General features: G+C 39.6%; 1 protein-coding gene across 4 annotated transcripts in view; it reads right to left on the minus strand.

Moving 5' to 3' along the window:
• Positions 1 to 301: 301 nt before the first annotated feature.
• Positions 302 to 12,462, minus strand: part of Nup37 (nuclear pore complex protein Nup37) — a 54,401-nt gene continuing 42,240 nt past the window's right edge. For all 4 annotated transcript variants that reach the window (XM_067120833.1, XM_067120830.1, XM_067120831.1 and 1 more), the window contains exons 4-7: positions 7,998 to 8,148; positions 4,955 to 5,171; positions 4,580 to 4,739; positions 302 to 482 (exon numbers count right to left, since the gene is read on the minus strand). In XM_067120833.1, the coding sequence (XP_066976934.1) occupies positions 390 to 482; positions 4,580 to 4,739; positions 4,955 to 5,171; positions 7,998 to 8,148 (621 nt within the window). In that variant the 3' untranslated portion in view covers positions 302 to 389. The remainder of the gene's footprint in view (positions 483 to 4,579; positions 4,740 to 4,954; positions 5,172 to 7,997; positions 8,149 to 12,462) is intronic.

Consider the following 12,462-nt stretch of genomic DNA (forward strand, 5'->3'; position numbering starts at 1 on the left):
ATCTGTAAACAGTGAAATTATTACAGCTCATTTAATGAAGGCTTTCTCTTGAGAAATTAACCTTTATTTTTTAGTATAAAACTACTGGAATCTTTTACTTACCTCACTGAAATTATGGGCCTCAAGATATCTTTTTAATGAAAGAACATTAGTTTTTGTTAATCTGGATTTGCACTTTCTCATGCCTGGGAGTAAGTCATGAAGAAAACTCATTTTCTGATGTCCACCTGATCAGCCATCTTAAAGGAAGACAACATTAATCTCCTATAAAATCCCCAGGATCAATAAAAAAAAACCCATGTACAACAAAAATATTTCCTTTATTTCAACTAACATCAAAGAACGTTTTCCAGGAACACACACAGATGGAATACAAAAGCTGGCAAATATTATACGTTGTTAATTTTCCAGAAAAAAATTTGTCGGTCAGACCCTACAACTAAATATGGGTAATTCTGATGCCAACTTAAGCCGCCAACAATCTGAAAAAGAAAAAGTTATATTACCCACATCTGATATAACATTATCTGGCAAGGAAGAGGTTTTGAAAGGACATTAAACCTCATAGCCAACAGAGGTCAGGCAAATTTTTGTATAGCAATTCCCAGTTCCAAGTACTGTAAACAATATACAATACAAACTACTTTTTAGAAGAGCAATAATTTCTCAGTACATCAAATTTCCAGTCTTCCCTCACTTAAAATGGAAGGCATTCATTACTGAAAATCTACTATCATAACTGAAAAACTACTATTATTATTGTTATTCAGAAGATGAAACCAATTCATATGGAACAAGCCCACAGGGGCCACTGACTTGAAATTCCAGCTTCCAAAGAATATGGTGTTCATGAGGAAGAAGTAACAGGAGGTAGAGGAAAATACAGAAAGAAGAGACCCCACTCACTTATCAAAAAAAAAAAAAAAAAAACATTAATAAATCAACAAATACATAAAAATGTACTGAAATGCAAGGAGAATAGTATTAGGGTAATAATGCACTGCACCTTTGCTTGAACTTCTGAAGTTCCAACTGCATGACATCCTCTGGGAGGCTGTTCCACAATAATACTGTGTGAGGAATAAAGGACCTCTGGAACTGAGAAGTTCGACAGCGAGGCACATTTACTGCATATTGGTGTTGCTGTTCAGCGAATCTGGTTAATCTCAGCAGGAAATGGGGATCACGGATCAATTGTGAATGTGAATGATCTCTGTTAACATCCAACTTATGAAAAAGTGACAAACAAGAGACCATCTATCGATGGTCTAAGTCACAACTACTACCATTAGGAAACAGAAACCTACCATCACGAACCACTCTGTCTAAAAGAGATAAATCTCTGGCAGAAGCAGCCATCCACACCAGAGAGCAGTATTCTCGCAAAGGGAGCATCAATAAGTATTAAAGAATGGTATAAGCAATATGGACCAGATAGTTTACTGCAGTTTCTGGATGGATATGAAAAAAATACTGTTAAGCTTTAATAATCCTTATCATGTGTACGAAGTCAGATTACCAAGGAATTCCATGGTGAAACATCACAAGGCTTAATTTTCAGTACTGCCATACTCTTGATGCTTTAGATAAATCTGAAGGTGCAAACAAAGCACCTATGTTATCAGCTTGTTTCAGATTTCATTGTTAATTGAAACCATCAAAACACTTGTAGTATTTTGAACCCAGGCAAAAGATAACTGTGTAAAATCAAAATTTAGAATTATGTCTTTTATAAAACAAAAATTAATTTTTCTCTACAAACCTGTCTTCCTATATTCAACCACAACCATGGTCTAAGATTGTTCAGGTGGTGAAATCTTTTGCTTAATGCAAACAAGAGAGAGTAATGTTGCTGCTCGTGAACCAAGACCCTACGGCACCCCTCAGTCACCTGCTTATTTTCTTATGTTGTCACCAAAAAATGTGTCGAGCTCAGGACAGATGGGAGGAGGGAACTCCATTATGTGAGAGTGTGAGAATCATAATGGTTAATAGGTGATAAGCATAAAATGTATATTAAGCCACAAATGGGAAAAATGAAAAACCTGGCTGGAGCTGGAATCACAGCACAGATGATTTCAACTCCTCGTATAATAAACCTGATTATTGGGACTTGGAAATCAAAGCAAGGTGACATGACATTGTGGTAACTATAAAGGTGCTGCATTTATGTAATTGTGATGAAAATATTTATTATTCTCATTTTCAACAGGCCAGAGAAAGTAATACAGCATGCATAAAAATGAACAAGCAGGTTTTAAAAAAGGCAAAAGTTGCCCAATTCAAATATTTGTGCAAAAGCACATTGTGTAGCAGTGTGTGCAGAATTAAAACTCCCTGCTGATAGTTTTTCTGTATTAAGAGAAGATATTTGAGCGTCCACACACCAACAATATGAATGGTCTTATATCAGTATATTAAGTCTTTGAACAGTGAGATATGTGATGACCTGTTAGTGGCGTTTCGCTGCAGGTGGATTTGCACTGACACTGGAATTTCTTCAGTCAGATGCAGAGAACTATCTGATCATGGTACGAGCACATGGAAATAGCATACACCGGAAGTGCCCAGTTCTGGCGGGTTGGGTTTATGAGTGTGTGTGTGTGTGTGTGTGTACAATCTCATGAATTACCTATTAGAGGAACAGTGTCTTGCTCGGGAGAGATTGCCTCGAGTGATAATGGCGGATATGTGTTTTAACCTGGTGTAGTGATCAAAAAAAGCACCTATATGAAGATACGTTATCTACGACCATAGAAGTAAGTAAAAACCTACAGTGACTTTGATATCTTTTCCAGACTTTACAAGGAAAACCCCCGGTTGAAAAGCAGTGAAAATGAACGATGTCTACATAATGAAATCGTCCATTTGTGCATTTTTTTCCTGTCTTGCTTATGTACATTAATTCCAGGTTTTTAGTATAATGATGTATTTCTTTCTACAGGAATTCGAACATTGTCCTGGAGGACAAATTATTTGGAAGTGGTGTATTTTACTCTTACAATACGATATGACATTTGTTGTGGTCTTTATGACCTTATTACTTGGCATAGAATAATTTTCCTACTTGCTTGTGAAACAGTAGCTCCTCTAGTTATGTGTGAATCACTCCAATTTATGACTGTAGCTTTTGCTGAATCACTGTCGTTAATTTTGTCAATAAAGTCTAGTTTTCTATATCAGTGTCTCATTTCAGCAGGCCTTTGTGTAAAGATAAGTTTAGTGAGAATCTTATGCCAAAAGAGAAGGGATCTGCTGACCCAAGGAAAGAGCCATGGCTACCAGAGACATCTCAAGAAAGGCGAGATGTTTTTCTGTTCTTAAAACAAATACATCAATAAGATGGCCCTCAAACCCGGGCTGTTAGCAGTTGTTTGGGTCATAGGAGCGATTGCCAGTATGTCTATTGCTGTTTTGCTGAGAACCGAGCAGGTTTTGACAGTACAGTATTTGCTAACCAGGGTAAAACTCTGATGACTTTACGAGATATTTTACCTCTCAGATGTTTAGGATCGCCTTTAAAACTAAATGAAAAGTATCCATGAGTGATGAAAATGAAAATTTGAAGATGATGGAGTTATATTAAGTGTCACATACGAAAACTGCTTAAAACTAATGGGTAGATGGGAATACGAGGAAAACTGAGTATGCTTGTTTAGTATGGAACTGTCTTCAGTATCTGAAAGAGGAGCCCGCAATTCTGTGGAACTTGATAGCTGTAAACGCTTTCAAGAGAGAGAAAGTGAGGCAGCAAGAGATGTGTCAGTTCTCACATAAACCTTTTTACCAGGTGGACAAGCAATACATTAGGAGTGATATGGACCACTGACCTAGATACAACATAATGTGTTAATTGTAACCTTATCCTGAAGTGCTACAAGTGCAGCACATTATGAGATGGCATGATCAGCATGTTGACGAAGCCTACTTCCTTGACTCTCACACAAGTGTAGAGATGGCATGATCAGCATGTTGACGAAGCCTACTTCCTTGAAACTAAGACAAGTGTGAATAAGAGAGCTGTGAGGCATTCCTGACTTACTGAATCACTTGAATCACAGCATGTTTTACTGGCAGTTATGTCTTAACTTTTATTTGCAAGTTGTGCATTTGTCATCCTAGGCAAAATAAAATTCTACTTAAAAGTTCTTCTGGACTTATTCCTGTTACATACATAATTTGGTCAATTACTCAAAAAACTGTATGACTGTACAAGTCTCAACAAGATGAACATGATAAACTCCTTCAAGAAGATGAAAAACATTTAATGTTTTAGATAATGGTCTTCAAAGCAATTACAATGCCACTTCAACATTTTAATACATTTGTTTTAATTCATACTTGTCCTAAGGAGCTTCGAGACTTTAGAAATATTAGTGTTTCTCTAATCTCTTGCATAATTTTCATGTCCTGAACAAAGCTTTAGTTCTGTAAATCATAGAACATTTAAAAAATATTAAGAGAAATGTAGAGGGCTGTATGACAGTCTTCATCAAATCCAAATTTTAGAAAAATGAAATAAAATAAAGCCTTTACCAAGTAACTTGTGTTTAAGCAAAACAGGTTCTAATGTCATTACCTTAAGATGAACAGCAATGGGAACTTTACTAGAGTGGAGATGTGTCACACGGATTGTGTGTGGTGAGGAATGAGTGGCAACAAGTCCAGGCGTCGATCTACAGACTTCAACGTCATAAACTCTTTCTCCTCCACCTACTTCCACTAATTCATTGCAAGGCCTGAAAAGATATACTTGAAGTCCGTATAAAAAATCTTGACAAGTAATGTTATTAATTTTGTCAGTAATTTCTTCAAAAACTGACAGTACAGTACAGTTTATTCACACTATCAAAGGAGAAAAACGACTCTGGTTTGGGCAAATTATTTGTCTTTTGCCATCAACAAATCATGCTTACAACCACTAACAAAGATTAGGGACTTGGAAGATACTAACTGAGGAGATGCTACATTCCACACGGTCAGACCCTTAGCACCAGCGGCTACAAGCAGAGCTGGATCAGGAATCGACCAGTCGGCATCCAGAAGTGGACCAGGGCACCTTAAAAATAAAGTTGAGCAGCCTCTGTCAATTGAATAGACCCTTAGGACTCCCGTCTTCTCCCCTACGAGTAGCAAATCTGGGTCCTCTGGATGAAATCTGACCACCATACCTGCAAATAATCATAAGTGACAGCTAATGCAATGAACTTCAAATGTCTTTACCTAAACCAAAAGGAAATGTGAAATTTCAACAATTCCATATAACAACATATAAGAAATATTGACATGTTTAAGTCACTTTAATTGAAAGATTGTTACGTCTTATTTTGTTTCCCAAAATTGGGCATCCTTTATGTTGGTGGTTTAAACTGATAGGTTACTATTTATAAAGTAGAAAAATAATACTAGACACTAATAAAGAAGTGTCTTCAGAAAACATTAAAATCCCGATGCATTAGGAAACATCCTGTCTGAGAACTCTGGGTAGTAAATAATTACCAGTTACATCCTGGTATTTGCCAAGGAAACAAATCCTTAAGTTCCAAAGACTATGACACGCATCATATTAGGCCATACAGTAGGGGGTATAAAGCTGTCACCACACAAAATTAATGGTGCTCAACACTAACGATCCACATACCACATGTGATCATTCCTCTGTCTGCAGTGTCTAATTCCCCATACTGACATAATACTGAGAGTGGTACCGTATTAGGATGAAAACATTCGGAAGGCCTACAAAATCATAGAGAAAGGACATGGACCAGCCAGAATTCCAGACAAAAGGTACAAAGACACAAGAGAGTGAAAAGAGCTCACTTTCCATCTGGCCTCTTAAAAATCAAATGTGATGTAAAATCTTCACTGATGATGACATTACTATGCTCCCAAGGAAGAGCCAATCTGGTAATTTCCTTTAGCTTCATGTTACCAGGGCATTCAAATATAACACCATCCTATGAACTGCATAACTGGAGGACTCTACTAAATTTCCCTAAAGACTGCAGTGCCAGAGGAATCAGCCTCAAATAAATGCCTAAACTGGATTTGGAGCTGTAAACATAAATGAGCACACTGTTTTCATGAACTGACAAATATCCAAAAGCTGTGTGCACTAATCAATCTGACATGTCCTTCCTTCCCCAGCTGATACATTTATTGAACAGTATTTTGTTACGTTATTTTGCTTTTGTGACAGGCAAGGAAGAATTGCTGAATCTGTTTTGATACAAACCCATTACTCCGCAATTATTGGTGAGCCACCTGGGCATTAGTAATCCTCTTTCACAAAGGTTACCCTCAGTGTCTGCTTATCACACTATATATATTCATATTTACTCTTTATTATTAACGAAATTCCCATAATCATTTTCCTTACTAACCCTTCTGATAATGATATTTTCATCCCAAAAGACATATACGTATCTTACTTTGTGGTGTTGGTAACTGTCTTGTTTGTGCCAGGGCAAATGAGTGTCAAAAGTGCCTCTGGTTCTGTGAAAGTACACTGTTTTATCAACTTATCAAAAACTGTTTGTTCACTGTTTATAATCTATGTACTAGATTGACGGTGTTAGCTAGAGACCTTAATACTATTTCCATTTAGTATTTAAGAAATCTGAAATGTCAAGCATTTTTGATTGAGATAATTGTTAATATAGTTTTCCTTTGTGTGTAAGCAGTGTTACTGCCACCAGTGATAAATTCATGCACTTATTTATGAACGTACAGTAAAGTGGTAGGCTTATACTTGTGCATATTTAGTTTCGCTTTGCCCAGCAAAGAGACAGTGTTAATTTTCTTGTACTTACTTTTGTACAGCTTTATAATACAGTACTATATATCAATACTCTGTAATTGTATTATATTATTACACTTTCCATAATTACACCATCATACCATAACTTAGGTCCTTGAGTGTTGAGGGCAAACAATGTACGAGTTTCATGGAAGGTATTTAGAAAGAACAACACCTGATTCGTGGCTCATCTAAGGGTCAAGTGGTGTAAACTTATGTGTGAAGTATGTATTACCAGGTCTAAAGAGCAGTGGCTCTTGTATGAATTGAGAAGGAGCTTCAATTAAACTTCCTTGAAAGAGAGGGGGTGCATTCAGCATGAAAACTTTCAGTTACTCCTTTCAGCTCTACTTCACTGAGATCATCAACTGAAGAAGATTTAGTAAGAAATCAGGAAAGGGTAAGTCCTCTACACTCTATAAGCAGATGGACCAAAGCATAGAGTATTTATTGGATAAATTACCTGATGATTTACATTTGTTGTTTAATAATGCTTGTGGTCCATCCCCTTGAAAATGGTTGGAAAGAAGTCACCACTATGAAGGGGTTTTGGTCATTGTATCCTTCATGAGCTTAGTTCATTACCCCAGAGTGATGTAGATGCCGAGTCACAAAGCATCACACACTGGCTAATTATGAATTTTCTTAAAAATTCTGCAGGAATAGAATGAAGGATTCATATAATATTCTTCAAGATGAAGAATGCATGTCTATCTAGACAGTAGAGAAGATTTTAGTTAAGAATTGCAAAAAACTAAGATTAAACTGACAGTCCACTAGCAAATAAAAATTCTTTCTTTGAAGCTCAAATGTAATCTATTCTGATTCAAGACATTATGACATTATATGCAGTACAGTACTTGCATGTGCACATGAAAATGGTAGTAGAACCAGTATGTCAAATCTACCCCGACAGAAAAGGCTATGAGCAAACACTGTCAATCCAAGCCTCTTCTGCTAAATTTTGGAAGATATGCGACAATTATCGTGGGTGAATCCAGTTTGGGGTGTGATTCCTGAAATAATAACCTTCCTTGAAGAAATCTTAGTTTTAAAACTAACACAAGAATTCTAATCACAACAAACAACAGTTGGAAGAAACAAATGAGTGTAAACTTTGTCACAAGTGACAGAAACATCATAATCTACCAAAAAGAAAAAAAGTCACTGACATAATGCAGCTACTTTTATTACTGACCTGGTGAGGAAAGGAAGAATTTAGCAAATACATTATTTGTGGCTGAATTCCAAACAAGAGCAGTTAGATCATCTCCAGTAGATGCTACCAAGCTTCCACTCTCTCCATTGTAAGTTATGCTGTTGATGAAGTCCTTATGACTGATTATATCCTGCAAGTATATAAATGTACATTTATTACATACGCTGCATCAAAAATTTACATCCAGGTAAAAAGAAGTTTTCATAATAAAACTAATATTGTAATACTTACCTGAACACCTGAATTAGCCCTGGTCACCTGACCAGCCTGAACATAACCCCACTCATTTAACTATATTGTTAAAAATTTTAACTGCCAGTGTTACCAACGCTGCAGGTAAACATTGTATACTGAGTTACCTGCCCACCGATGGCAACCCTGCTATCTGCACCGGTCGGCAGGAACTCCCCCTCCTTTTCAATCGCTAATTAATCACTATCATTGAAGAGGGGAGGTGGGTGGGAGTCATTCAGGTGTTCAGGTAAGTATTTCAATATTAGTTTTATTATGAAAACTTCATATTGCAATACACTCCCTGAACACCTGAATTAGTCCGATTAACAACATTTACATGGTGGTGGGATCAATCAATATCAGCCCGACCTACTTTCGTGGAAAAGCAGGTAACTCAGTTACACCTACTTATGTTTTGTCCGATAACTCACCCTGGTCTGATCATCCGGTGAGATGGTTGAAGGGGAGAGTACCTCATCGTCAGTCTCGTAAGTCTGAGTCTCGTCCCTGTCAATCTAACCTCCCATGTGGTATATCATACCTCTCATGTATGGAGGTGGAACTGATACCTCCCATGTGGCTAATGTAGCCTCTCATGTATGGAGGGGAAGTTCCAAGGGTTCTTCCTTCACGATGCTCCTTGAAGATTGCCGGTGCGGAGTGTGTGCGTCCTCTAGGTGTAAGTTGCTCCATGGTTGCTCCTTACCTGACTTAGTACCCAATGACAAAAATCAACCTTTGACAACTACAAACCCTAACAATTTCTTGACAACTGATATAAAGGAAAATTTTTTTTAAATACTATATCCTACCTAATAGTCCTAGGCTAATATATAAGCCAATTATTTTAAAATCGCGTTTGCTGCCACGAACGGACCAAGTGAAAAACCCTCTTCCGACGTGAATTGAACGTCTCTTAAATAGAAAGAAGTGAAAACTGATGCTGACTTCCACGTTGCTGCCTCCATAATTGCCAAAACTGAAAAGTTCTTGAGGAATGCTGCCGATGTTGCCATACTCCTGATACTATGTGCTCTCGGTCGGGAATTACGACCTGGCAATCGGAAGGGATCACTATTGTCAGCTTGCGAGACAACTTCTCTAAGTTGTCTTAGATAATGGCTGAGATGGGTTTCTCGGGGAGATGAAGAGAGTTCGAGGGAGTGGTCGAAACTTACTGGTGTGCGATAAATAGTGTTTTAGTGCACGCACAGGACAGAGGAGCATTTCTGACTCTTCTCCTGCGATGAAATCCTCGAGTGAGGTAACTTTAAACGCTCTCGGCAGCGGGTTACCTTCCGATTCCGACTTTGCTCTGAATTCAGGAAGATACGAGAGAAAAATATCCTTGTCTGCGTACGATATTTTCCTTGACACAGCCTGAATTTCCCCAATCCTTTTCGCCGTTGCCAGCGATACCAAGAATAACACTTTTTTAGTTAATTCCCTCAATGTTAATTTCTCAAGAGGTTCGAACACTTGAGAACTTAATACTTTCAAAACTGCCACTAAATCCCATGGAGGAGCCCGAAGCGGTACTGCAGGTCTCTCGATCTTGAAAGACCTAAGCAGGTCGTGTAAGATTCTACTACTCGATAATTCCGGTAGGTGGAACCTGAAAGTACTTGCGAGCATTGACCTATATCCTGCAATTGTTGAATAAGATAGGTTTTTAGATTTCCTAAGGAATAATAAGAAGTCTGCTACCTTCGGTATCGTAGGGCAGGAAATTCTGTGTCCTTGTGATCTACACCATTTGCGATATATGGCCCATCTTACTTGGTATAATTTTCTAGTTGATTTCCTTAGGCAAAAGGAAAGCTGTTGAGCCACTGCCTTAGAGAGACTGGAATTTCGCACTGCTCGTTGGATAGTCTCCATGCAGCTAGCTTCAGCACAGACAGGTTCTTGTGGAAGCGAAGGAAGTGTGGTTGTCTGAGTAAATCCTTCCTTTGTGGAAGGATAATCGGAGGTTCGGACAACATTTCTAGCATTTCTGGGAACCAGGGTCTTTGTGGCCAGAATGGCGCTATCAGTGTCATCTGTGTATTCCTGCTGTTCCTTAGTTTTGTCAGGACCTGCTGTATCATGCCAAATGGAGGGAATGCATATACTTGGAGATTGTCCCAAGAATGCAGCATCGCATCCGTCCTGCAGGACATTGGATCCGCCACTGGGGAAAAATAATTTGGTAATCGATAATTCATCCTGGTGGCAAAAAGGTCCTCTATGGCTGGCCATTTTTTCAACAGATTTTGCACCAAGGTCCGCTCGTTTCCTCTTATTTCCTTCTCCCGACTCAGAGCGTCTGCCAGCACGTTGAATTTTCCCGCGATGAACTGGGGAAGGAGTGTAATTTTGCGACTCTCGCACCATCGCAGTATCCTCTGTGCGATGCAATTCAGGGTCGTTGACCTTGTGCCTCCGTCTTTTTTGAGGTATGCTAAAGCTGTAGTGCTGTCCGAAAAAGCAATTCAGGTGTCAAACTGACCTTGTTAGCCTCCGGACTTTTTGAGGTATGCTCCAGGGTTGCCGATTTGAGTGCTGTCCAAAAATAAGCGCTATTACCTTCCCACCACAGAAGATCCTTACACTGTGTGTGCAAACTGGTTGTTCCCTTTGTGCTTTTTTTGTTTTCTTTGCCTCTGTACCTCTGTGTAGGAGTTGGCTCTTCTTGAGTTCTCAGGTTTGGGACAATGATCTTGATTCCTTGTAGAGTATTTTGGAACTGCAGATCCGCTAGTGGCTCTCCAATGGCCTTGATGGCCTGATCAGTGGAAGTTCCTCCAGGGTTGCTCCCCAACCTTTTTGGAGATGTTCCCGTCATGATTTTTCGATGATAAATGCGGCAGTGTTCAGGACCTTTGTTTGGTCATCTGTCTGTTGTGTTTTTGCTGCTGCGACAGATATACCATTGTATTGGTATTTATGCACCGGGAGTATTTTTGTAGACAAGTCTGTCAGACCAAAGTGTGGTCAGATGATCTTTCTTTCTGACCACCAATGTTAGAAGATCCTTCTTTTAAATTTGATGCAGGAATCGTCCCAGGTTATCACTTTATCGCTCCTTCCTCCTTTGCTCTCAATTTCTGCCGGTCATTCCAGTCCCGTATTTTTTTTTTTTTGTAAGAACCTGCTGAACCGACATTCATTACACTGAGCTCTCTACTGAACCCATCAATTCCTGAGACGTACTTGAAGAGAGCGCATCCGGAGACGAGCCTGGAATCAGGAGGGACAGGGATGACATCCTTCCGAGAAGACTCCTCCACTCGCTCGCTGGTTGAGATCGGTCTGATAAAAAGTGTTCCACCTGACTCAGTTTGGACTTGACTCTGTCTTGTGTCGGGAAAGCCCTCAAAGGATGAGTCTGAATTACTATCCCTAGGAACGTCTTTACCTGAGAGGGGAAAGAGAGCTTTTCTCACGTTTATGCAAATTCCCAACGTCTTGCATAGTTCTAAAAGGAAGTCCCTTGCTTTTAAAACCTCTTCCTCGGACGCAGCTTGAATCAGCCAATCGTCCAGATATCTCCTCATACGATAGCCCTGGCGATGCATGATTGCTGAAACCGGAGACATTACCCTCGAAAACACCTGAGGTGCCGTAGTCAGTCCGAAGCAGAGGACCTTGAACTGGAAAATCCCGGATGGACCCGAGAAACGAAGGAATCTCCGTGATTCCCGATGAATGGGAATCTGGAGATATGCGTCCTTGAGGTCCACCAAGATCATCCAATCCTCTCTCCGAACTGACCCCAAAACCGCATGTGAGGTCTCCATGTGAAACTTTGTAGGTACTATGAAACGGTTGAGCCCCGAAAGGTCTATAATGGGCCTCCAAGTACCGTCTGCCTTGGCTGTCACGAATATTCGACTGTAATAGCCTTGGGAAGGGGGAGCTGGTTCGATTGCTCCCTTGTCCAGTAAGGACCGAATCTCTGCTTCTAGGGCTATTCCCCTGATGGATGAAGGAGAATAGCTGGGAAGCTGGATTGGAGAACTGGACACCGGAGGGGGAGTAAAGAAAGGAATTCTGTATCCCTCCCTCAACACCTTCAAAACCCATTCCTCTGCACCCCAATTCTCCCAGTTCTTCACGAAGTGGGTCAGACAACCTCCCACTGGCGCTAACGAGGGCAATATCTCCTACTTTCGAAAACCCTTCTTACTCGAAGGGGTTTTCTGGGAACTTGACGACGGTCTAGATG

The sequence above is a fragment of the Macrobrachium rosenbergii genome, chromosome 19, assembly GCF_040412425.1.
Source record: "Macrobrachium rosenbergii isolate ZJJX-2024 chromosome 19, ASM4041242v1, whole genome shotgun sequence".
Classification (NCBI taxonomy): domain Eukaryota; kingdom Metazoa; phylum Arthropoda; class Malacostraca; order Decapoda; family Palaemonidae; genus Macrobrachium; species Macrobrachium rosenbergii.